Genomic DNA, 26,834 nt, shown 5'->3' on the forward strand with positions numbered 1-26,834 from the left:
GCAATTTGGCCCATTTGGATGCTCAAAAGGACATCCCCCCCCTTACAGCCCTCAGCCAGCTTCTCATCACGAATACAACGGGATCTGGTGGGTTTTCCACCAGACCACGGTCACACAGCCTGGAAAACCCACCAGAACCAGTTGAATCCGGCCGTGAAAGCCTTCGACAATACAATAGAACGGGACTTCTTGGGAAGTGTTCTGGGATTGCGGTCTTTGTTGGGCTACATCTCAAGGATTCCCCCGCCCAGAGCCTTCCCCTTCTCCCATCCAAAACGCCGCAGCAGAGGAACTGAACCGCTTTTGCTGTGCCAACGACCAGGGTACGCTCCCCTACTTCCTGGGTGGCCCCTCAAACACATCAGCCTGTCTCTCGCCTTCCTTTCGTATGTGTCCTTATCTACAGGCCTTTCTTTTACGCCGGCTTCCTTCCCTCTGGTCTAGCGACATGAATTTGTGATCTCAGGGATGGGATGGCGGCGTGGGTCAGTCAATCCCACTGGGGGTAGCGAAATGCCTGACGGGTGTGAGGTCATGTAAGGCGAACTGCAGAACGTAGAATCCTGCCGCTTGAGGGGGACGCTGCATTTGAGTAGCTCAAAACCAGCCCCCCCCCCCCCAATACTTTTTCATACAAGCTGCAAGACTGGCTGCATTTTGCAAAATGCTGTTTTCCTGTACGTCTGTGTAAGCGTGGTAGCCACGCAGTGCGGCCCATGATAGCGCTGGAAAGCAAGCGCGGCCGCGTGGGCTGCACAGTCATGTTTTGCCGGGATCTGCTGGCGGCAACCCTGGCTAAGCATCCTAGATAACAGACACTGCCGGCAAAAGCGCAGAGACGAGGGAATTCTGCTCCTCCCGTTTCCTAGGAAACCGTTCGGGGTGCCGGCGGGCTGTTTGGACCACCGGCTGAACTAGACAGTCCGAGTCCACCGGCTGAACTGGACAGCGGGCTCTTGAGCTGTCCCGAAAAGTGAGCAGCTATTGCGAGATTATTTCGACAGCACGTTCTGAACAATAGAGTCGCGCGCCACGTTGCAAAAGTGCAGTTCGGAGGAAAGAGGAAACTTGCACCAGTTTGCTTGTAATTTTGAGGACAATCCGTCCTGGAATGTAGGAATGAGCCTCCCGGTTACGGTAGAAATGTCCAAGTTTTGGACCAGGACAGGAGCCCCTCTGCTTGCTCTCATCAATGACGCCCGGCTGCCTTCTTTGGCTTCTGAGCTGTGAGATTCGCCCCCCAGCGGCCGGCTCGTGCAGCGCAGTCGTTCCGGGCGCGAGCAACGCTGCGCGTGCGCTTTTCCTGCGGCGGCGCGAGCGCGTCCCACTTCCCCAGGTTTGAGCTCGTGCTGCTGCTGCTGGATCCGGGCAGAACAGGTTTTTGCCAGTTTGGGTGTGCGGCTGGCTTCTGTCGGGTATGCACAAGAGCCTCGTAATCTCCCGGAAGCTGAGCGCTTCTTGTTCCAGTGGGTAATAATGCTGATGACTCAGTGGGTTAGCTGTGTGTGCGACGCGCAAAGCTAAGCCATCAGCATCCCCCACTTGCAAAGGGCCATTGTGTTGCAAGGCTTGTTCCCCGGCGTCAGCAGTTTGCAATCTCTGCCTTGAATTTGCGATTTTGCCGGCTTGGGTGTCTACTACTTCCCCGCCCCCCTTCCAATTCGTGGATTTTTGTGGTTGTGAAGCGAAACCCGCTTCTGTGGCATCATTTGCCATAGCAGCTGCTTTAATGGCTCTTGAGTGTTTTGCACATGCAGGAAATCGAGTTCTTTACACAAAGTTAAATGCTTTTAACATGGAGCTCTCATGTACTACAGAACTAGCTTTCTACCTTTTTTAATGCTTTTATTAATCCTAATGTGTTTAGCATTACATCGGAGTGGAGATCACTCGCTGTCTATATGCAAAACGATACTGGGTAGTCTTTACTTGAACATTGTTTATTTTGCCACGGGGTGTGTTCTAAGGAAGATCATTGTGACTTAAAAATTCTACAGAACTTCCGTCTGAGGAAATTGCCCCCACCCCACACAAGATAATGGTAATAGGTTATTTGAATTTAACTGACCCTTTTACCTGAAACATCATCTAAAGTCAATTTTCCATTTTAATCTGACTACCATGCTTTTTCTTCTGCTTGTTGTCTTATAAGGTGCCTGTGTTTTTTTGGTGTTAAAAGACATTTGATCTATTGCTAGTGCATGTTTATGTTTGACATTTCCATTTTTTTCTTCCTAGAAAACTGAAGTTGCACCTTGATACTAGCTCTGCCCAGCAATTCCCAATCTGTTCAAGGCTGCCTGAAAATCCACACAGGAGGCAGACATAAAACCCTGAAACACTCAGACTTCTACCCGCGGTTGATCTTTTGTGTTTTAACATTCAGCCTAGTGAAAGCTTGTACAATGTTTTCTGTTAATTCGGTTGGTTCTGCTAAAATAGATTTTATGGGTCTGATTACAGGTCTGCAGGTTTTCAAAATGCCTCATTGAAATCCATGAGACTTCTGCTCTACCTAGAAAGTTTAAGAGTGCAGTGTACTACCAGTAATTTCATTATTATTTCAGCTGCAGCCGGTTTGTGCAATTTAGATATATTTGGAAGGTTGTGTGATAAAGTTGACAAGTCCAAGCAATCATTGAAAATCATAACATTAGGCATATGCAGCAATAGATGTAGCTGGGGGAAAAACATTTTTTTACAGTCACAGACGTCTGTTTCTCTAATAGGAGATCAAAATCCAACAACAGTATATTCTTACCGGGTGTTTGTGCCATTAATGGTAGGAAGAACAGTCCAGTTCAAAATAGTGGCACTTCCAGAATAACCACTGTCTTATTTGGATTCTACTTCAGGTTGCTCTCCCTCAGCTAGTAGACAATTGCTTTCAGACACTTGACCAAGACAGAGAAAGTCAGTGGCTTGTTAGATATATAACTGGGTATCATCAGAATTTTGATAATAACCTGCTTCTAGCTGCCAACAGTCTCGTTAAGGGGCCTAACATAAATATTAATATATGTTAAAATATTTTTAAAACCATCTAGGTTTTTGAAGGTTTTTGTGGCACACGTTTATTATATTGCTGAGACCAAACATACTTGTACTGTTGCCCTTCAAATACTTCATGAGCTAAAGAGACACAGCAAACACTTAAGCTGACCAAACTAATATCTTTGAGTAGCATGGGTTTTATTCTGTGGGTTATAGAAGCCAGAGAGATAATTGTGAATTGGTTGGCAAATGCCACCAGCATTTACTTAAAGAGGTTGCTTATTATGGGTCAATGTAGAGGCCAAATTTGATGCATCACTTTTAAAAGGTAATTAGCAGCCTGGGGTAGCAACTCTGAAAATTCCAGAAGGGCCCCCTGAGGAAAAAAGTGTTAATCTTTTTCTTCCAGACATCTTCTACCATTTAAATAGTTCCTTCCAAAGCTGCAGTTAGCCCTCTAGCTAGGAAAATCAGATCCATGCATGTGTCTTTTTTTTCATAAGACTAATTGCAGTGTTGAAGGGACTATTTAAATTCAAGACATTAAATGCCCTTTCATAAAGTCCCCTTTTCAATCTCCACAGCCGCTTCCTGCGGCTGCTAATTAGCTTTTCCTTAAACCATCTAGTTTGGCCTAAGGGACTAGTAACTGAAAGTTTGCATTGAGGAAGCGTTTGTATGTCTGTAAAGCTCTTTTCAGTTATATGATTCTATTCACACAAGTTTAGTTGAGTCCAATGGACCTTACTGCCTCGAAAAGGGCCTTCCAATCTTGTTAAGACTTAGAACTTTCAGAATAGGTAGTGGATGCCACCACAATAGGTGCTAGTGTTGATCTTTGCAACTCTATAAGGCTTGGTACCAGCATGCATAAAGGACTGCCTATTCCTTTATAAACTTATGGTAATCTTCTAAAATCCTGCTTCAGGGTCCTGGTCTTATGAAATTAAGCAGGCAGCAACTGGGGAGAGGGCACCAAAACTCTGGGATGCGCTCCCCAGTGATGCTCTGGGATGCTCTCCCTTGGCTTTGCTTCTGCTAGGATCTTCTGGCAAGACTTTTTTGGTTCATTTGGCATTCCCTGCTTCCTATTCTATGGCCCCTTTCAGATTGCTGTACTAAACTGGAGGTTATCTGTTGTTTATCCAATTCCAAGGAAAGTGATATAGGGACACACGTTTCATACAGTTTATTTCAATCCACCTGTGAGCCATCTGTAAAGGACTCGGAAGCATTTTGGCCATTTCAAATAGTGCTGCTTTATTCTCCCAGCCTTTTTTCGTGGCATGTTCTTTTTCACCTTTGTTCTAATGTTCTGAGATTAATATTATAGCCCCATAGGATTTTAATGTATCCAAACTCTAGTGACAGAGCAATTCTGTGTTATATCATCAGCATTTGGTTGCATTGGATTGCTATGGTGGTCCAACACTATAGCCCTAATCTTAGAATTTTTTAAAAGCTGGTTTCTGTTTTCAATCTGTTAACCTCTTTGAGGGCAGAAAGGAGAGATGCATTTTGTAAGTAAAAAAAAATTAAATAGCTGGCCTGGGGGTTGGGCTAGGGGTAATCACAAAGTCCTGAGAGATTTCAAACCAAATATCCTATGATGGAGGCAGCTCTTTCTGAATTATCCCTGCTTCCTGGGTTGTTCTGAAACCTTTCCTGTGGTGAGTTAGGGGAAAGCCATACATACCCGGAAATGCATTGTGGGCACCATGGCACCCATGGAAAATAGATTTTCTGGAAAGTTGATTTAGGATTTAATCTGGAGCTACACTGGAAGTCCTCACCATGAACTTAAGCCATACTTCCTCTGTAATGAAATGATTAGTATTAGCAGTTATGCATATGCGTGATTTCCACATGCATTTTGTACATAATGTGCTTTGAACGTTCTACAGTGCTACAAAATGCTCATTTTATTTTTTCTTAAGGCAGTAATATAACCAGACACGTTTTCTTGCTCAGGTGGTAGCAGAAAGGATAATTCTTCTCAGGAAGTGGCATAAGCTCTGTTGAGGGATGTTGTTACACATCTTCTCTATATTTTGAATGTCACGGTTTCTGTCCACAGCCTGCTGATGGGAGTATGGCTGACTTCAGAATTGGATTTCAGCTCACTAATATGCAGCTCCCAAGATTACATCAAACATTTCAAAAGCTAATGTCAGATGTTTGTTCAGCTTCCAGAGGAAGAACACCTTTTGGCTGGATAAGAACATAAGAACAAGCCAGCTGGATCAGACCAGAGTCCATCTAGTCCAGCTCTCTGCTACTCGCAGTGGCCCACCAGATGCCTTTGGGAGCTCACATGCAGGATGTGAAAGCAATGGCCTTCTGCGGCTGTTGCTCCCGAGCACCTGGTCTGTTAAGGCATTTTCAATCTCAGATCAAAGAGGATCAAGATTGGTAGCCATAAATTGACTTCTCCTCCATAAATCTGTCCAAGCCCCTTTTAAAGCTATCCAGGTTAGTGGCCATCACCACCTCCTGTGGCAGCATATTCCAAACACCAATCACACGTTGCGTGAAGAAGTGTTTCCATTTACTAGTCCTAATTCTTCCCCCCAGCATTTTCAATGTATGCCCCCTGGTTCTAGTATTGTGAGAAAGAGAGAAAAATTTCTCTCTGTCAACATTTTCTATCCCATGCATAATTTTGTAGACTTCAATCATATCCCCCCTCAGCCGCCTCCTCTCCAAACTAAAGAGTCCCAAACACTGCAGCCTCTCCTCATAAGGAAGGTGCTCCAGTCCCTCAATCATCCTCGTTGCCCTTCTCTGCACTTTTTCTATCTCGTCATTATCCTTTTTGAGATGTGGCGACCAGAACTGAACACAGCACTCCAAGTGCGGTCGCACTACGACTTTATATAAGGGCATGACAATCCTTGCAGTTTTATTATCAACTCCTTTCCTAATTATCCCCAGCATAGAGTTTGCCTTTTTCACAGCTGCCATGCATTGAGTTGACATTCCCATGGAACTATCAACTAAGACGCCCAAACCCCTGTAGCGTGTATGTGAAGTTTGGATTTTTTGCCCCTATGTGCATCACTTTACATTTTGCTACATTGAACTGCATTTGCCATTTCTTAGCCCACTCACCTAATTCATCAAGTTCCGCTTGGAGCTCTTCGCAATCCTTTGCGGTTCTCACCACCCTACATAATTTGGTATCATCTGCAAACTTGGCCACCATGCTACCCACCCCTACTTCCAGTTCATTTATGAATAGGTTAAAGAGCACTGGTCCCCAAACTGATCCTTGGGGGACACCACTCCCTACATGTCTCCATTGTGAGAATTTCCCATTTACACCCACTCTTTACTTTGTGTTTCTCAACCAGTTTTTAATCCATAGGAGGACTTCCCCTCTTATTCCTTGATTGCTGAGTTTTCTCAATAGTCTCTGGTGAGGAACTTTGTCAAAAGCCTTTTGGAAATCCAAGTAGACAATGTCCACTGGTTACCCCTTATCCATTTGCCTGTTTATACCCTCAAAGAACTCTAGTAAGTTTGTAAGACAGGATTTGCCTCTGCAAAAGCCATGCTGACTCTTCCTCAGCAGGATCTTGCTTTTCTACATGTTTTATAATTTTATCTTTAATGATAGATTCTACTAATTTACCAGGAGCAGATGTCAAACTGACTGGCCTATAATTTCCTGGGTCCCCCCTAGATCCTTTCTTAAAGATTGGTGTGACATTGGCCATCTTCCAGTCTTCAGGGATGGAGCCTGATTTCAGGGATAAGTTGCATATAAGCTATTTGTACTTTAGATTAAACTATGACGTATACCTTTTTCATTTTTGTGCTTGAGCCGTACTTCTTGTCTTTGGAGCATGTGTAACAACATTGAAGATTAAGTTCTGGTTAGTCTTGGTTTTTTTTTTTAATGAATCCTTTTCTTACACAAACAAGTGTACACGTATACATGAGTGAACACTTCTCCACTCCATTGAAAGCTCTGGATTTCTGATCCTCAGAGCGTTAATTGTTAATATCTTTTGCATTGGAACTCTGTGGGGGGTTTTCTCTCATGTAATAAGTGGTAACATTTACTGGATTGGCAATAAGGTAAACCTCACCTTGTTTGACTTATAGTTTTTGTGATCTACAGAAGTTTAGTACACTGTCATGGTAATCAAAACTTGCAGAGCTACCTTCGGCTTTGCTGAAGCAGTTACTAATATAACCTTACGAGATCAATAGAAACTTTAATTAACTTGAAATGGAAATGTGTACACAGATTCTACAGCCTAGAAAACCAAAATCTGTCAAATAGCTAGCAGAACCAGTTATGCATTTTATATGCAGAGTGTAGACAATCAGTTGAATTGTATTTATTATATATAAAATCCATGCAGCATCTTCATCTGCCACTGAACTGGGTGAGAATTGGGATGAATGGCATTCCGTCAGCTATATACAGGCATAAAACAGGTGGTAGATGAGGCACTTACAGAGAAGACTTCTTAAGGTTAAGTCATTTCTTTTAAAAAAAGACGCAAATGTGAGCAGCATCCCTCACATTTGAGAATTATGGCATAAGTTTCCAGTGGTTTGTTTCTGCCATTAGGAAAGGCAATGGAGGGGTTAAGTAACTCTGCAGTAGCCCCACAGTATGTAGGCCTCTGTTTAAATAGACCAGTATGACTTCAGTTGCCCTTCCAGTAATGTTGCTTCCTGGGAGATTATTTGCTATGTAACAGTGAACATGATTTGATTTTTGTTGGTAACCAATGTTCCGAGAGGGTTTCTCAACCTGATGACTTTTTATGGTGTGTCACTTCTCTGTTCAGAATTGTATGAAACAGATCTTTGTTCCTGAGGAATTAATTGTAGGCTTTTACTGTTAGACACTATATTTATCTAGCAGCAAAGGGTTGTAGTTTTAGGTGAGAAATTGCATACAAACGTTCTCAAGCTGTTAAAAAATCAGCACAGGAAGAAGAGAGGCATATGAAGCCAAAACCTTGCCCTTGGGCTTAGTAGCTGCAGACAACCCTTCCTCGGTTATCTGGCATCTCTTAGTTATTGAAGTTTACCACCAGTAATTCCTGTTTCCTGTTCTCTGTTGCCTTCCTATGTTCAGGGGGCTTCTGCTTTCTTTCTCTGGCATTGTATTGCAGATTGCACTCAAGCAGGATCCCTCTATCTTTGCAAATAGTTGTCAGGATAGATTGTTCAGTGTTCTTAGGCTCATAAATCCATTTTGGGTTGTCCACTGTGTTTTCTTCACAACTGAACTTATTTGCAAAGTTTGGGGCATGTTAATGGTAGCTAGAGATACTTCAAATGTGAGTGTTCTAAAAGCATACTAATCTACTCATTTATTAGCGCAGTTAGTGCAGTTGATTGACAAGTGACTGCCAAAGGAGTTGGACATATTTCAGCAACACCTGGGTTCTACTCGTTTCACCTTTATTAATTGCTGTGGTGGCTGTAGGCAAGTCATTACCTGTTTCACCCTGTCTCATGGGCTGTTAGCAGACTTGATGATATGTAGTTGTTTGTTATGGACTGTTACATTAAAAGAAGAAGAAGAAGAAGAGTTTGGATTTATATCCCCCCTTTCTCTCCTGCAGGAGACTCAAAGGGGCTTACAATCTCCTTTCCCTTCCCTCCTCACAACAAACACCCTGTGAGGTGGGTGGGGCTGAGAGAGCTCCGAGAAGCTGTGACTAGCCCAAGGTCACCCAGCTGGCGTGTGTGGGAGTGCACAGGCTAATCTGAATTCCCCAGATAAGCCTCCACAGCTCAGGCAGCAGAGTTGGGAATCAAACCCGGTTCCTCCAGATTAGATTCACAAGCTCTTAACCTCCTACGCCACTGCTGCTCCAAAAGGAAGTACAGTTTTTCTTTCCCTGGTCTGGATAGAGTGTTTGCTGTCACTTTTAATTGTCATTGCACCATGCTTGTTTTGTGGAAGAGAGAACGTTAGAATTTGCACTGTCGCACCCATTTAAATCGTTCAGTTAGAAAACATGTTGATTTTTAATTTGCTAATTTCATTTCGGATGAATAGGGTCATTTCAGAATCTTGTCTTAAAGTTCTGGGTGTTCCTTTGAGCAAAATGGGATGTGTGTATTGTGTGCATTCATACAGGCTATTTCACAAATTTATGTTAGAGGGGAAAACCGAAAGCTTTGGGAAGAGACGCAAACAAGGCTTGTAGCATTTGTCGCTTCCAAGAGACAATCCAAGCAGCATTACAACGCTGTGTCTGTTTAATGATTATGATTCTAAGAACTCAAGAACATAGCTGTTTGATGATTTACAATGGATATAGGTTGGTGCATCAAGGAAATCAGGTTACCTGGTGACTCAGCACCTGCTAGGCAAGTTAAAATTTGCATCCGTGCCTGGGAACTAGTTCAGGGAAGGGAATGTTGGTCTCCTATTCGCCCTACATTGCCAGTGAATTTTCACTGCAAATCAGCTTGTATGAAGGGAATACAATATCCACCTCTTTCAATAACAGTAACAAATTGCAATTGTTTATTTTTAAATAATTGTCCTTGGGCCGTTGGTTTGCAAGAGCCTACTGAAGATGCATCTGTGCATTTTCTGACACATGACTCTACAGCATTCAAAACTAGTATCCCGTACAAGGGTAACACAAATGATTTTCATCACTGAACCTCTGTGACTTGTACTAGCTACGCACATTTATTCTGCGTCTGTTGATTATGATAGTGTTACAAATGTGATATTGAGACTAAACTAGACTGTATAGCCAATTATCCACCAGGCAGCTGCTGTGCTTTGGCAGCTGGAGCGCGTTGGGGCAAGAAATCTTGTCCTGACCCTCTTCCTCCCTGCAATGCACCGAGAGAGGAAGTGTGTCAGGGCAAGATTTCTTGTCCCAACTTGCTTGCTCTTGCCTCACCTATGTTTCTCGCTTTCCCCATGAAAAGTGAAAGCACTTCTGATGCAACTTTTGTGCCAGAGTGGGGCAAGGGCAGAACAGAGCTGTGGCTAATCGGCCTAGTGCAATATGTGATTGTCACAGGGACTTGCAGCAAGAGGGCAACAGCGAGTTCCTTGTGGGAACTCAATTGTGAATCACCACAGGTGACCCGTAGGACCATAGCTCAGGGGGAGTAGGGACTCATCTTCTCCCTGCACCATTTCCCCAACCTGAAATGGGTCTTATTGTGCAGTTATCCAGTTTTCATGCAACCCTCCAGTGTGGCACACAAAACCCTTTCAGGGAATTTTTGAGTTGGGAAGGTGGGAAGGTCGAAGTCCCTTTCCCAAGCTGCATTCCTAATCAAAACTGAACCTGTGCAGCATATCAGAATTAATTCCCCATAGGAAACTCACAGCTGCTCAATGGCTGAAAGCCTCTGTTTTAATCATATGTTACACCCTTATTCAGAGACTCCCTCAGGCTCCCTTGTTTAGTTACTTGCAGACATTTCTCAAAAGCTTACACGCACCCATTCATTCAGCATGAACTTAATTGGAGAACAGGCTGGATTCTTGACTTGCTGAGGGCGTTCCTTGGATTCCCTCCTTGCTATCTCAGAGCTCTGGTTGGTTTTGTTTATCCAAGTATTTACTCATGCCCCTCACTTATCTAGGTCATTCTCCCCCACCCTCTTTGTTGTGTTGACTGACCCACTAATTTTGTATCTTCAGCTGCACATTCTTTCCCCAAGGTCATTGATACACAACTAGAAACATCTGTCATAATACTGGTCTTAGCTGGACTCAGCCTGCCATTTCCATCTACCTCCAACTGTTTATTTTCGGGTCTTTGATATTCAAGCTGCTTTCTTCTTTCAAGTGTTGCTTTCTGATAACATTTTTATTGTCCTTGCAGATTAGGCTGGTGCTGATGGTTATGAACAAATAGCCTCCAGCTCTGGAAGTTGTCAGTTTTGTCCAGTTCTCAGCAGATCAAGTTGTTAAACAGTTTGCAAAAATGCAGCACACGAACGCGCTGTCTGAAGGATGTATGTGTGTAGTTGGTGTGTTATAACAATGATTGTTCTGTTAGTCTGAAAATAAAATCCCATATAGCCTGGGAACTGCCATTGTTGGGTATAAAACAGGATTTGGATTGGGTTGCCAAATATATTCCAGCATAAGTCAGAAGAGTGTGAATTCATCAGAAAGGGGTATAACAAAGGCCCCTTCCACACATACAGTAATGCACTATTCAATCCACTGGATTTTACTGTGTGAAATAGCAAAATCCACTTGCAAACAATTGTGAAAGTGGATTTAAAGTACATTATTCTGTATGTGCGGAAGGGACCAAAGAGATTCAATTGAAAGCGTAATTAGTTAATTCAGTAATCAGATCACTCTTGTTAGATAGGCTAAACCTAGACATGAGATAAGCAGACACAACAGGATATTATAGAGGCATGTTTGTGTATATTAAGTGCAGTCAGTTGCTTCCAACTCATCACAACCCTATGAATTAATGTCCTCCAAAGCATCCTATCATTAACAGCCTTGCTCAAGTCTTGTAAACTGAGGGCCATGGCTTCCTTAACTGAATCAATCCATCTTATGTTGGGTCTTCCTCTGTTTCTGCTGCTTTCAATTGTTCCTAGCATTATTGTCTTTTCCAGTGACTCTTCTCATAATGTGACTAAAGTACCATAGTCTCAGTTTAGTCATTTTAGCTTCTAGGATATGTTCAGACTTGATTTGATCTAGTGGTCCATAGTACCCATAAACATTTTCACCAGCACCACTTTTCAAATGAATCAACTTTCTGTAGAGGTTTAGCTGAAGTAATTAACATCAGAAAGGGGTGGAATTTGCAGGATATTAGCACATACAGTGAATTAGGATTCCCAGGTCCCTATTAAGCACTGGGCAGGTATGTTGTTTTGAATCTTCTCACAAATTCTAATTCAGGAGTTTTGTGTGTCATCCTCCTTTTGAACTTTGGTTCCTACAGACTAAGACAGCTAAACATCTGGCATTAACACTGGCTGGTGTTACTGTGATGAGGTAGCATGCTTTGAAACAGTACAGAAGATTTTTGTGTCAAACGTAACACACTTTTTGACTATTTCTGCCTGAGTGGAGGGCAGGGTTGGAAGTTCTGTTTCAGACCTCAAGATGGTATTTTGGCCCATACTGGTTCCTGTTGGTCCATATTGTTGGCAGCGGTTGATGAGAGATACAGATCACCTTGTACAGTTGGTTTCCTGGACAAGTGCAGAAGGTTTTGGGGGAGGGGGCATTCCCTGTATCACCAACTGCCTCACACTGTTCACAAAATACCAATTACTTTATTGAAGAACCATTAAAACATAAGTAAGAAATCACAGTTGGTGTGTAAACCACCCAAGGGTATGTCTGTTCCTTGCATCCTCTCTGCTTCCCTCCAGGGAGGATAAATTGTCTACATTTCTGTATCTGTATCCAGGCAATTGCAAGGGCCTCTGACACTCAAAACCTGTGGGTTGGTAAATTCAGACATCACAATAGAGATGAGTACAAGGTGCAGATACAAATACAGTTGGAAATCCCAGTTGGAAATCCTGCTTTACTGTCAGTCCCAAAATGTTGGCTCAGCTGCATCTAGATGTCACAGCTAACTGGACTTTTTGAACACATCATGGCTTATACATGGTTTATAAATAACAGAGAATTGTAATGTCTGAATGTGGCCTAAGTAGATTTGGGTCTATCATTTGGCAGTAATGTGTGCAAGTCGCAATTTGGCACAGTTGTAGAATTTCTTTACCAATCTGTCTGATTGTCTTTTGCTTGAGACTGAGGTAGCCGAATATCAGAATTGTTAGATTAAATTCTCCCTGAGGTATTAACATCCACAAGTGCAAGTTGGATTTTTTTATATTTAGCTTGGTTCCTAAGTGAATGTTGCCATCTCTTCACTGCGAATACTTAAGATATGTGCATCTAAACGAATTTGCTAAGTAGCCTTTGTACATTCTTGAAAACAACTGTAAATCTTTATGTTTACTGTGTTTGCTTGCCTGTCTGCTATCTGCACACAGGCTAGTGACTCCTGTCTGATCTTTTCTGTGCATGTCCTGTTTTCAGTCATACTGCAGATATTGACAAAAATTGCCTTTCTAATTGGTCTCAGCTCCTAAGAGTATAGAAGAGGGTTCCGGTATGACTTTACAGAAGTTAGATCTGATACGAGGTGATGATTATGAATTGCAGGTGCAATTAAATTTTATTATGAAAGGGAACATCATCATCACCATCATCATCATCATCATCATCATCATCATCATTATTATTATTATTATTATTATTATTATTATTATTATTATTATTATTATTATTATTATTATTTAGACTTTTATACTGCTCACCCCCAAAGGGCTCTGAGTGGTGTACAACGTAAACAACATAACATGACTTAACAAAAGTGTGCTCTCATAATTTAAATATAAATACAATATAAATATAGACTCTTAGAACATAATTCTCGGAAATAGTTTAAGGCCATTTTTTAAAACACCTGGCGATACCTAAAATCTACTGCTTCATCCAGGCGTTTCTAAAAGCCCCTCTTGAGAGAGAGACGGAAAGAGACCAAGAGAGATGAATATAGGAATTTGCGCTTAGAAGAGTTTAAAAAACTTCATTCATGGCAAGGTGTACTAATGTCTGTTGCAATAAAACACAGTCTCCCTAACCCCAATTCTGATTTCTTGTTGCTTTCTAGCACAGGAATATTGGGTGTAAGTTGACATTTAGCCCTCCATAAATAAAATTAAAGGATGGCCCTCTAGAAAAAAGGAAATGTAACATTCTTTTGCAATGTCAAGGCATTGTGTGGAATTAAAAACGTGAAAATGAATATCCAGCATTGTTGTCATAGTTTTGAGGAATAGCATTAATAAAGAAAGTGCAGCAAAATGGGAAAAACAATCAGATAATGCTTATTCTTGACTTAATTTTATATTTGGAACTAACATTTCCAAAATGCAATGGAAGTGGCATTCAAAAATAACTTTTTGTCAACTAGTGTCCAATTCTTCAGCTGAAGATGTGAACTTCAGGTGAAAAGGTGCCACAAGACTCCTGTCTCCAAGATGCTGTACCACAAGATCCCATAACACACACTTTGCAGTTGACACACTTTTGTTGCTACTATCTGTGGGTTTCCCCTATCTCTAATTCTGATTTCCTTTTCTGCAGAACTGTGGAAATGGTCCAAGTGGTATGAAGTTTTATGCTGCTTCTGAGGAAACCAAGACTTGGGAGTTTGATCATGATTATGAGGCTATTTTGAAGATAAGCTTTCACATTCATACCACGTCTTCTAGAAGAGCATTCTTAATGCCATGGAGATTCTCTTCCTTAAAGTGTTGGTGTTGGTCACCTGCTTTGTTGGACTCTTCTCCTATCACCATCCAGGAATCTCTTCGGGCGGGAAAAAATCCAGCTCCAAAAAAACAAATTTCATAATAATTTTAGCAGACGATATTGGATGGGGAGACCTTGGCACCAACTGGGGCAAACGAAAAGACACTCCCAACTTGGATAAGATGGCAATGGAAGGGATGAGGTAAACTTAAAACTGGCACCTAGCATCTATTTTCCCAGTTCCCTTTGATTTGCAAAGGAAGTAGAATTGCGAACCGCATAAATAGCATATTCCCTCAGTGCACTGATGACAGATACACAGCGAGATTAGCATGAAAACGCCATCAGGACAAGCAGTCGTTAATAGATCAGTATCATACAGTTTAGAGGTTAGCATTTCAGACTAGAATCTGGGAAACGTGAGCTTAAATCCCCCTCAACCATGATGCTCGCTGGATCTTGGGCAAGTTACTCTCACTCACATCCTAGCCTACATTGTATGGGTGTTGTGAGGATAAAGCGGCAGTGATATATATTTCTTTGTTATGGCTCTTCAAAGGATCTTGAGCATGCCATTTTTCCTTTGTTTAAACCACAACAAGAACTGTTGTAACTGCTGTGTAAAACACAAGAACCTATTCTTAAAGCTCAAGCGACGCAATTAACAAAAACAGTCTTATTTTCTGCTATTACATTTTTGTTAATTTCTACTGTTAGCCAGTTTATTCCATATATAATTGTTCAATCCTCTTCTGTATTGACAATTACTTCCAAAGTTACATTATAAGCATTTTATTTTCAAAATAACAGTCTTCTAAGCTATTTGATGAAATGCATCTTACCTATTTAATATGGCATGGAGATTTTACTCATCAGAAATGGCATTTTGTTTGTTGTTTTAAAATATGCCTTATGTGAACATTTTCAAGTTTCTCCGTATAACTGCAAGAATGAAAAAAAAAGGTTTTGTTTAAAAAAATACCAACATTCTCTCTGTTAATTAATGGTTATGTTTTGAGGATGGAGAAAACCTTCAGTATCTTAAAGAGTTTATAGCTCCTCAAAAGACGTCAGCAGTTGCTTGTAAAACCTGGCCAGACAGGAGCTGAGATAGTAGCAGTGATAAGGACTTGCATTGCTTACTATGTACATTTTTATCATGTGTCATCCTCCAAGAAGACAGTTATCTTCATTCCACCTTGGCACGTTAGCAAACAGAGGATCAAAAGTATTTTGGCTGACCAGTTATCTCTCAGTTACAATATAGGCTACCCTTAAGGCACCCATGTTTGGCCAGCTGTATAAAAATCCTGGTCAAACAGCATAACAGAAATAGAAAGGTTTCATGCAGACCATGAAGCCGTGTTGCTTCCATGCGTTATAGTTTGTGTATACTGCCACAGTCTTTCTTACAATAGCTTTGTAATGGTAGATCAATATGACTTTCCCTTTGGTGCACATTAAATACAGATGTAGGGAGTGGCCTGCCCAAGGTCACCTGGTGAATTTGTGGCCAAGGTAAAAAATTGAACCTGGTGGTTCCCAGCTCATAGTTCCAGCAATTGCTTCATCAGCTCTAGCTGAATAAGCAAACAACAGAGAGGGGGAGTGTCAGGTTCTGCCAATCTCTCTACAATAACCAGACTGTTGAATGCAGAAACTGGTTTATTGAATTGATCTAACAAAGAGCAGAAAGACATGAAATGGATAGCACTGTCTCTGCCATATAAAAGGACCAACATACATTTTTTTGTGTGCCACAAATTGATCTAAGAACCCTAAGGGCTTTATAAATAGGAGGTAAAGAGCAGGGATTATGACTGTCATCATTAAAGCTTCAGCTCATAGATGGCACAGAACTGGTTTGCTTACGACAAAAAGAACACGATGAATTGTAAGTAACAAATGAAACCTGTTCTTTGTGCTGCTTCTAGATTTGTAGATTTCCATTCTGCTGCATCTACCTGCTCCCCTTCTCGTGCCTCTCTGCTTACAGGACGTCTTGGCCTGCGCAATGGGGTGACCCACAATTTTGCTGAGACATCAGTGGGTGGCCTCCCATTGAATGAGACAACATTAGCTGAAGTTCTAAAGGAAACCGGCTACCTCACTGCTGTGATAGGTAACTCAACCCACTGCTAAGTGAAAATGAGCCCATTTTTCCAGTTTTCCTTACAAGCAATTTATTAAACATTTGTCAAGGAACATTCACGTCAATTTATGGAAGGAGAGGAGCATAGTAGGTGAGAATTGCTTCAGGATTTGGAATTAATGGAGTGGATCCAGCCATCCTTCAGGGAGCCTTTCTCCAACTTGTTACTCTTCCTCCAACAGAAGAGTTACTAACATTGAAGGAAGGCTCCACAGGCTGAAGGAAGCCTTCAGACTTTACCCAATGGAAGAAGAGTTGGTTTTTTTCTACCTTTAAAAAGTCTCAAAGCTGTTTGCAATAACCTTTCGTTCCCCTCCCCACAACAGATACCTTGTGAGTGGTTGGGCTGAGAGAGCTGGGACTAGCTCAACCTGGTTCTCCAGGTTAGAGTCTGCTGCTGCTCTTAACCCCTACGCCATGCTGCAGTCATAGTGGAGGGGTAGGTTCGACCCATTTAGTAAGGCTATAAAATTTAGAATATGGGTTGGATATAGTGACCCATGTGTTGTGAAGGGGGTGGGGGTTGGGGACTCAACCCCTGGGCACAACTTGGGGAGATCATGTTGGGTTCAGCTTTCCTTTCCCCCACCCAGGAGCGAGGAGCTAGAGTGTTTGCACTGTCTTCCCCCTCCTCCTGCACCCCCCGCCAGCCTCCATGTCCCACCTCTTTGAGTTGCCACCTCTGTGGCTACTGGCTGTCTGCCCACCTCAGCCACTGCCAACTACCTGCCCTGTACTCAGGCTTCTATCAGGGGGCAGGTAGCAGCATGTGCAGCAGCTTCAAGCAGCTACCAGGGAGAAGCCAGAGACTCCCCCCCCACACACACACACTCAAGAAGCTTGTTTGCACTGCCTGCTCTACACCTCCTCCTGTGCCCCCTGCCCCTGCTGCTTCCTCAAGATGCACGCCTTCCCTGCTCAGCCGGAGAGGTGAGTGGGTGTGTCCCCATCTGCTACTTCCTTTTCCACAGAGAAAACCACCCAGAAATTTCCCCCTCTTCCAGGTGAGGAGGTCAAAATTGGAAAGAAGAGGTGCCAGTGACCCCCCCCCCCCCCCCCACGCCCAGCAGCAGGAAGGATGCTTTGCGGGTGTGTGTGACATATTTTCCTACCACCCAGAAATATTCCAGTCTCTTAGCCTCAATAATTCTACACTAGACTATAAGGGTAATTATTTCCCTGACAAGGATAGAATCTGCTGAATTGGATCCAACTTCAGCAACAACGGTGAAGGTCACTGCAGTGCAGTAGCTGTTAGGAATGCCTCTGCAATGGGCTTTGATGCCATTCAGTTGTATGGAATGATTCACGTGGCTGACAGAGGTTAGGCGGATCCCGCATGGGCCAAAAACAGTGGTGTGAAAACGGTATAAAATGGTTTAAAATGGTATAAAATTTTCACACTGCTGTTTTAAATGTTTTAAATGGTTTAAAATGGTATAAAATTTTCACACTGCTGTTTTTGGCCCATGTGGAATCCGCCATAAACTCAGCACAGTTGGTTTCCTGGTACTTTATAGGGTTTTTAATTTATTTCATTAAATTTATATGCTGCCCTTCGCCTTATGAGCTCAGGGCGGCTCTCCCCTTTAGTGATCTTTTTTTGTGACTGGGGATACTAAATTGTCAGTAGCATCTTGCACTGATCACAAAAGCAGCATTGTTTCTGGTACATTTTTAGTAGGCTACTCCCTATTGCTGCAAGCATGTGAGCCTCTGTAGTAGCTTTTGGGAAGCTAATGCAGTATGTCCTATTAGTTACATATTAGTGATGGTAGAGAAATATCCACAGGCATTCAAATTGCAATGAAATGGAGGCATAATTGCAGATCTAGGCTACACACTGATATTTGACTTAAATGCAAAACCTTCCATCCCTTTTCTTTGGCACGAAGAATGATGGCTATTTCCTGAGGCTTCCATTCCCTCAATCATGCTTCTGAGTGACATGCATATCTAAGGGACCGTCTCTCCCTATATCGCCCTTCTAGGCCCCTCCATTGGAGGCGGACCTACTGGTGATCCCTGGCCCCAAGGCGATCCGGCTGGCCTCTACAAGGGCCAGGGCTTTTACGGCTCTGGCCCCTACCTGGTGGAACAGGCTTCCAGGTGAGATCAGGGCCCTGCGGGATTTACAAAGTTTCCGTAGGGCCTGTAAAACGGACCTGTTCCACCAGGCGTTTGGCCAGCCGGGATGATATCAACTGCAATAAAAAGCGAACATCTGGCCTCCTGTGGGTTCATAAAAGGGGGAATAGAATAGCTGAAGCCATCTCTAGTCTAATATTTTATGTATTTTAATTAACTTATATATATGATGTTTTAAATTTTTATTTTGTTGGAAACCGCCCTGAGCCTTCGGGGAGGGCGGTATACAAATGCAATAAATAAATAAATAAATAAATAAATAAATAAATAAATAAATAAATAAATAAATAAATAAATAAATAAATAATCACAAGGCCAAAAAGAAGATGCTTTGCTTTCAAAGCTATCTGAATGTGTTATGTATGACCTGCTTTGTGTGTGTTGCTAACTAAAGGTTTGGAGGGAAGGTATGGTATAGCATGCTATAGTCCAGTGGTGGCGAACCTATGGCACTCCAGATGTTCATGGACTACAATTCCCATCAGCCCCTGCCAGCATAGCCAATTGGCCATGCTGGCAGGAGTTGATGGGAATTGTAGTCCATGAACATCTGGAGTGCCATAGGTTCGCCACCATGGCTCTAGTCAGATCTTGGAAGCTAAGAAGATCAGTATTTGAAAGGAAAACAACCAAGGAAGACTGGAGAGGAAGGCAGTAGCAAACTGCCTCTTCTTCTCATTTGCCTTGAAGGCCCCTGGAGTCACTATAAGTCAGCTGTGATTTGACGTCACTTTACACACAGACAGCTAAAGGCTTAAAAACGTGATAAGAAAAATCACCTCCCCAACATCAGCATTCCACAGTTGGCCTAGAAAACATTCTATCTTTTGCTGATTCACTAAAGTACATGATTTGCATATATTCTGCTGAAGATTGTTCCTAATGGCTTCCTTGCAGGTAAATGGCACTTGGGGCACAATGGTCTCCATCATCCCAGTTTTCGTGGTAAGGACTCCATATTATTTTTCTTCTCTTGGAATAGAGTTGATACAGACATCAGCCTCACTTCCCCAGTTCAGACTGCAAGTGAGGGTCATGCATAAGAAGAACGTAAGACGTATCTGTTCCACTTACTACTGACACCTCATGAAATTGTGTGCTTTTTTAACAAATTCAGTCTGCAGCAAGGGTGTTTAAGGCAGCTTAATATTTTTCCATTAAGAGCAGGTGGCTTTAAATGTCCTAATACTGTGGTTTTAATCCTAGGTTTTGATTATTACTTTGGAATACCATACAGCCATGATATGGGCTGCACTGACACACCTGGCTATAACTTGCCTCCTTGCCCAGCTTGCCCCCAGCACCCTACCATCACCAGGTATGGCTTCTTTAGTGATAAGCAATGGCATCCTTATCATCAGTGTTTCTCAGTCAGATTTTTGTCCCTCCATTACTTTCACCCTCCTGCTTAGTCCAACAGACTGTGAGCTGAACAATTTGGGCGACCTTCTACCTACCTACCTACCTACCTACCTACCCACCCACCCACCCACCCACCCACCCAACTAACTAACTAACTAACTAACTAACTAACTAACTAACTAACTAACTCACTCACTCACTCACTCACTCACTCACTCACTCACTCACTCACTCACTCACTCACTCACTCACTCACTCACTCACTCACTCACTCACTCACTCACTCACTCACTCACTCACTCACTCACTCACTCACTCACTCACTCACTCACATTTTATCCTACTTTTCTTTCAAAGAGCTGACAGTATACATAATTCTTCCTTCCCCATTTTCTCCTTGCAGCAACCTTGTTATCCTGATAGTGAGTTTGGTGCCTCTTGTCTGTCCACTAAACCTCACGGCAGTGTAGGAATTTGAAGTTGAGTCTCCTAGATCTTAGTGTTTTAACAACTACGCTATTAGTGCAATCTTAACTAGACCTCAGTAGACTTAGAAGGGTATAACTACTGGTACTAGGACTGCACTACTCGTTGGCTCTGACCTACTTACTTCCAGTTGAGATTATTGCATATATTCTAAGAAACACACAAAGTTATTTTTTATTAGGGTCAGACTAAGGAAGACTTCAAGTTCTGTGTTTGGAATTCACAATAGTTTTTTTTTTCTAAATGGGGGGCGGGGGGATGGTTCATTTTCTTGCTTAATCCCCTGAATTGTTTTGCTGAATCCCCTTGGAAATGAATAAGGAAGATAGCTATCCCTCTTTGTAGTAGGTAATCAGGGATATACAAAAGGTGGACTTGTCTTTCTTGAATTTATGCAATCCCTTTTTAAAGCCATGTCAGCTAGAAGTGCCATGGTCATGAATTCCATAAATGAGTTAGGTGTTGAGTAAAAGTATGCTTTGCTTTACAATGCTGAACTGCGAGAGCAAGAAAGTCCCCCGTTACTCACTCTGTCCAAACTGTGAATTATTCTATAACTGTCTTTTATAAATATCTGCTCCGCATACATACTGATAACAATGGTCATAAAATTTTTGAATAATAATAGAAACTTTTAATAATACACAGCTTTAAAAATTAATACTTTTAATAATAAAAAATTAGATACGCACAAAGTGCTTCTAAGTCAGACCATTGGTTTATCACTGTCAGTATTGTCTGCTCTGGTTGGCTGTGCCTCTCCAGGTTCTGAGGTCTTTCACCTCATCATTTAACTGGCAATGCTATGGATTGAACCTGGGACCACCTGCATGCAAAGCAGATGCTCCTCCTGCAAGCTGTAGCCCCTTCCCTGACATTCTGTTTGAAGTAAAATTCTGTGTTTATCTCCTGCTTCAAATTCATAATTTTTTGAAACATGTTTGATGTTTCTGTCCAGCAGCCACCTGAGAGGTTGTTATCCTGAAGTGGCACTTCCGCTGTATGAAAACCTCACTATCATCCAGCAGCCTGTGAACCTAACTAGCTTGGCTACAAAGTACACAGAGAAAGCAATTCAGTTTATCAACTATGCAAGGTGAGGACACTTCTGAAATCAGGGAGTGCTGACAAAACATTCTGACTCTGTTGTGGGGCAGGGGCATCTTAATGCCTGGGCATAATGGGCAGTTGTACAGGGGCCCGCACTAACAGAGGGGCCTGTGCTAGTCTACATATGTTGTGACTTGCTGCCGATAGATAGATAGAGAGAGAGAGAGAGAGAGGGACGGAGGGACGGAGGGACGGATGATAGATGATAGATGGATGATAGATAGATACTGTACTGTACTATTACTATACTAATACTATACTATACTATGTGTTCAGTTCTGGTCACCACATCTCAAAAAGGTTATCGAAGACATAGAAAAAGTGCAGAGAAGGGCAACGAGGATGATTGTGGGATTGGAGCACCTTCCTTATGAGGAAAGGTTGCAGTGTTTGGGACTCTTTGGGGAGGAGACATCTGAGGGGGGATATGATTGAAGTCTATACAATTATACATGGGGTAGAAAATGTTGACAGAGATAAATGTTTCTCTCTTTCTCACAATACTAGAACCAGGGGGCATTCTTTGAAAATGCTCGGGGGGAAGAATTAGGACTAATAAAAGGAAACACTTCTTCATGCAACGTGTGATTGGTGTTTGGAATATGCTGCCACAGGAGGTGGTGATGGCCACTAACCTGGATAGCTTTAAAGGGGGCTTGGACAGATTTATGGAGGAGAAGTCGATCTATGGCTACCAATCTTGATCCTCCTTGATCTGAGGTTGCAAATGCCTTAGCAGACCAGGTCCTCGGGAGGAGCAGCAGCAGAAGGCCATTGCTTTCACATCCTGCATGTGAGCTCCCAAAGGCACCTGGTGGGCCACTGCGAGTAGCAGAGTGCTGGACTAGATGGACTCTGGTCTGATCCAGCAGGCTCGTTCTTATGTTCTTACTATACTATGCTATGCTATACCATACGAAACTATACGAAACTGTAAATATTTGTTATTGGAAAATGCATATTTAGTATGTGCAAAGATAACAAACAATATTAATGCTAGTTTTTATAACAAGTATACATTGATAAGAAGTGCACATTGATGTTGACATTCGCCTCTGGTTTGGTTTAGTATCACAGTCAGCTGTTCAAGCATACATGCATATATGTGTACGTATCTCACACACAGCATAACATAAAAGCGTATATGTTAATGTCACTTCAACTTGCTTAGCAGTTAATAGCAATGATATTGATTATATTTCTATGCCATTGGTTATTAAAGATGGAACCTTGAGATTCATTAGGACCACTTGTAGGGTAAGCATGTAGTAATTATTCAAGATCACGAATTTATCGACCATTTAAATTTTTATTCCTGTGAATGGTTAAGTAGGTAGGGGCCTATAATGTGGTTAAGATGGCTTTGCTGTGGGAAATGCAATAGTGTCATCTTACAATGTGTGATGGTATTCAACCAATCCAAGCTTTGTGCTGAAGCAGAAAATGTGAACACCTGACTTAGTTGCTCTTGGACTTTACTGAGCCATGACAGAATTGAAAATGATGTTTGAAACCTGGTGATGTACATTTGTGCTGTCTAATGGAAGCTGGCATGGCCAGAGGTTGTGGTGCTGAATCTCTGCTTTTGAGGCCTATATCAGAATCCTATACAGACATCACTTTAAATAAAACTCAGTACATTTTTTCTACTGTAGAATGTTCATGGCTTCCTTCTGCCTTTACAACACATTCTACAACACATCAATGATCTGGATGACAGCTTCACCTGTCTATCTTGTTCTTCTCCAGTTTTTACTTTTTCAACTAATTTAAAGCACAGTGTGTGTGTGAATGTATTTTTTAACCCCCAACGGTTTTTTTTTTAGTTTGTTTTTGCAAACTTGGGACTGTTTTCATTACCACCGTGTTCTTCTCCTACAAACTGGCAGAAAAGCAGTCCTATGTAAAGTTCCCCCCTCTCCCTCCACATTTTTTTTGTGATGTGAAGCTGAGTGGTACCTACTCCCCTTCCCTGCTCCTCACCATTGACTGACAGGGCAGGAAAGTATGCTGTCAGATGATGATGCAAGTTGAAATGCACATTGTAGAGGAGGCAGGGGAGCTCATGAAGTGAGTACACAAAGATGCCTTATACTGAGTCAGACCATTGGTCTGTCAGGGTTAGCATTGCCTTCTCAGACTGGTGGCAGCTGTCCAGCATGACAAATAGAATCTACCAGTTTGGTTGTCAGTTTCTGTTCAGGTATCATTCCAACCTCAACTGATGGCAGACTCAGGTCTCTTCTGTGAAATGTTTAAACTGACTTCTGTAGACAGAATCTTTCAGAAACAAGCACCATTGTCTTGCTTTTGCCATACAGCATTCCTGTCTTGACTGCAGCTAGCAGTCATTTTGCTGTCTGTAAAATTCACAGATTGAGGACCCATGTGAGCCATATGACAAGAAAGAACACAGCCAGTGGGATTCACAGAAAAAGAAAAAAGCTATGGCTGTTTGGGTGGCCCCATAAAACTTCAGTGGCATCGGGGCATTCTGAATGGCTGGGTTGGAAGGGACACCAGGATACTGCTGGTAGAGTGGAGCCTGTCCTGTAATCCCCATGCAGACACCGTGGACAGTATTTTAAAGGAAGAATTAGCAGACAGGAAGTGGAACTTATCCCTTCGTCTACTTGCCAGTTTTCCCCTGGAAATGCCCTCCTTGTGTTGTCTGGCAGGCCGTGTCAAGATTTTAAATATGTTCTTCTGTACAGTTAGTTCTCCAATGGGATGGGTTAAGGACAAAAGTAAGGAGGTTGTTTTTTAAATAAGGATAATGAGGAAAAACTCCTCTTTGCTTCTTCTGAGAACTTAGCAAAATATTATGCAGTGGGTTATACAATCACTACCCCATGGTTATATAATTATGTGCACTTTGTGAGAAATTCTAGTGGTGCTGTTGCTGGCCCTAACATCATGCCACGAGGATCACATTAACAGGTTATAATGCTAATGTTGCCCTGGTAATCTACAGAAATCAAATTATGTGATTCCATTTTGATGTGTACGTTATAAACTTTCTCCGCAGAGATCACGCAGATGTACTCTTCTCAGTGACATAGGTATAGATTTTTTATGGGAGGTTTGGGGGCACGCCCCCACCCGCCCCTGGGGGCGTGGCCATGCCTCCCCAAGCCCTGCCCCCGGCCTCAGTGCTTATAAAAGCAGCTCTCCAAGGCCAAGGATGGCAGAGTCCGCTGCCCTGGCCTACCCCGCCCTCCTATCGGCTGGGCTCCCAGCCAGCAGCCAGCAGTCCCTTCTGCCCTCCCCTCTGGACAGAGGCATAGCTAGGGAAAATGGAGCCCGGAGCAAATTCTGAGTTTTGCGCCCTCCACCCCCATGGGTGGATTTTAAATCCACCTTAAAGGGAGAATCTGGGGACCCCAGTTAAAACAACATTGAAAGTGATGCTGTTTTGGGGTGGATTATCCCCCACCCTGAAACAGCATCACTTCAATGGTTAAACTTGGGACCTCAGATTCTCCCTTTAAATCCATGCCGAAGGTGATGGATTTAAAAGGAGAATCTGGGGAAATTTGGGGGTTGCTTGCTGTCAGGGGTGCAGTTGTTAAGCTAGCAGCACCAAACTTTCAGGGTATCTTTAGGAGACTCTCCTGATGATACCACCCAGGTTTGGTGAAGTTTGGTTCAGGGGGTCCAAAGTTATGGACCCTCAAAGGTGTATCCCCATCTTCTATTAGCTCCCATTGGAAACAATGGGGGATGGGGCACCCCCTTTGGGAGTCCTTAACTTTGGACCCCCTGGACCAAACCTCACCAAACCTAGGTGGTATCATCAGGAGAGTCTCTCAAACAATCCCTGAAATTTTTGTGCTGCTAGCCTAAAAACTGTGCCCCCTGCAGGCCAAAAACAAAAAATACTTAAAAATACAAAAAACCCACAAGTGGAGGCAGAGCTTCAGACATGTAATGGGGGGGGGGGGGGTTTGAACCCGAGAACCCCTCCTTACCTTCGTCCTTGACTCTTCTAGGTGATTGGTATTTTGCAGAGATCTGCAGATGCCAGAACTGGATCTTACTAATGTGTATCAAAATATTTTCACACCTATTGCTAGCATCTGGATACTTGCCTGTGACCTTTTTAAAATCCGAATCTGAAGTGCTATATCTGATTTTAGTATTATTACAATCTCAGAACTACTTGTACCCATGTGAAATTAAGTTGCACATTGTTTTGTATTTTTAAGTATGTTTAAGTTGTTTTGTATTTTTGGTGTTGTTTTGGCATCAAGTTACAGCCTATGGCAACCTCATAGGGTTTTCAAGGCAAAATACATTTGCAGGTAGTTTGCTATTGCCTGCCTCTGTATAGCAGCCTTGGATTTTCTTGGTGGTCTTCCATCCAAAATACTAGCCCAGGCTGACCCTGCTTGGTTGTAATGAGGTTGGGCTAGCCTGGTCTGTCCAGGTCAGGGCTACTACTAGACATGGGTTAATGAAGAAGAGTTTATTTTTATGCCCTGCTTCTCTCTACCTAAGGGGTCTCAAAGTAGTTTACAATCACCTTCCCTTCCTCTCCCCACAACGGACAGCTTGTGAGTTAAGTGGGGCTGAGAGAACTCAAAGAGAACTGTGACAAGTCCAAGGTCACACAGCAGGTTTCAGGTGGAAGAGTGTGGAATCAAACCTGATTCACCAGATTAGAGTTCCCTGCTATTAACCTGTACACCATGCTGGGGTCTAATTGGATATCAGTTCCTGATGGATCCAGTTAATAATTTGTTCATGTCAGCAAAGTTAATCCAGGAAGTGGTTCAGCAGGCATATTGCTGTGTGAAAGCAGTTTGATAATTTAATATTTTTTAATTTCCTGTTGTTTTGTTAGACTCTGAATGAACACTGTGTTCATTAAGTCCCATGCTTGTTTTCAACTAGCTATGTTGCCGATACCCACCTTGTGATGATGTTGTTCTTACCCATTTAAGCAGAATTAACATTTGGGGCAGAAAACACCGCAAGTACAAAGGTGACAGTAGTTGTTCTGAATGCCCTACTCTGGAGTTACTAATTAAACTTAATTGGGACCCCTCCCCTTGAAAGTTCCTTGTGTAGTTTTTTTTCTTGACTTGAATGAGAAGCAACCAGGATTCATGGCTAAATAGCATTGACATGAATTATGTTACGGCTACATCCTGTCCATGTAGGGAAAGCTTTTGCACGGCACCTAAATGGGCCAAATCCCATTTATCGGTCATCCATAAATAAGCTATGAAGAGTGTCAAAACAATATGT

The 26,834-nt window shown here is 42.5% G+C and overlaps 1 protein-coding gene across 7 annotated transcripts in view; it reads left to right on the forward strand.

Annotated features, from left to right (window-relative positions):
• Nucleotides 1–26,834, forward strand: part of ARSG (arylsulfatase G) — a 99,453-nt gene that overhangs the window by 20,604 nt on the left and 52,015 nt on the right. For 2 of the 7 annotated variants that reach the window (XM_048491807.1, XM_048491809.1), the window contains exons 2-6: nt 14,156–14,525; nt 16,258–16,445; nt 19,521–19,568; nt 19,830–19,941; nt 21,430–21,567. In XM_048491807.1, the coding sequence (XP_048347764.1) occupies nt 14,302–14,525; nt 16,258–16,445; nt 19,521–19,568; nt 19,830–19,941; nt 21,430–21,567 (710 nt within the window). In that variant the 5' untranslated portion in view covers nt 14,156–14,301. Of the gene's footprint in view, nt 1–1,313; nt 1,416–14,155; nt 14,526–16,257; nt 16,446–19,520; nt 19,569–19,829; nt 19,942–21,429; nt 21,568–26,834 lie in introns of those variants that run through there. The other 5 variants (XM_048491808.1, XM_048491810.1, XM_048491811.1 and 2 more) reach the window with 5 other exon arrangements.

The sequence above is a fragment of the Sphaerodactylus townsendi genome, linkage group LG03 (genome assembly GCF_021028975.2).
Source record: "Sphaerodactylus townsendi isolate TG3544 linkage group LG03, MPM_Stown_v2.3, whole genome shotgun sequence".
In the NCBI taxonomy this organism is placed as follows: domain Eukaryota; kingdom Metazoa; phylum Chordata; class Lepidosauria; order Squamata; family Sphaerodactylidae; genus Sphaerodactylus; species Sphaerodactylus townsendi.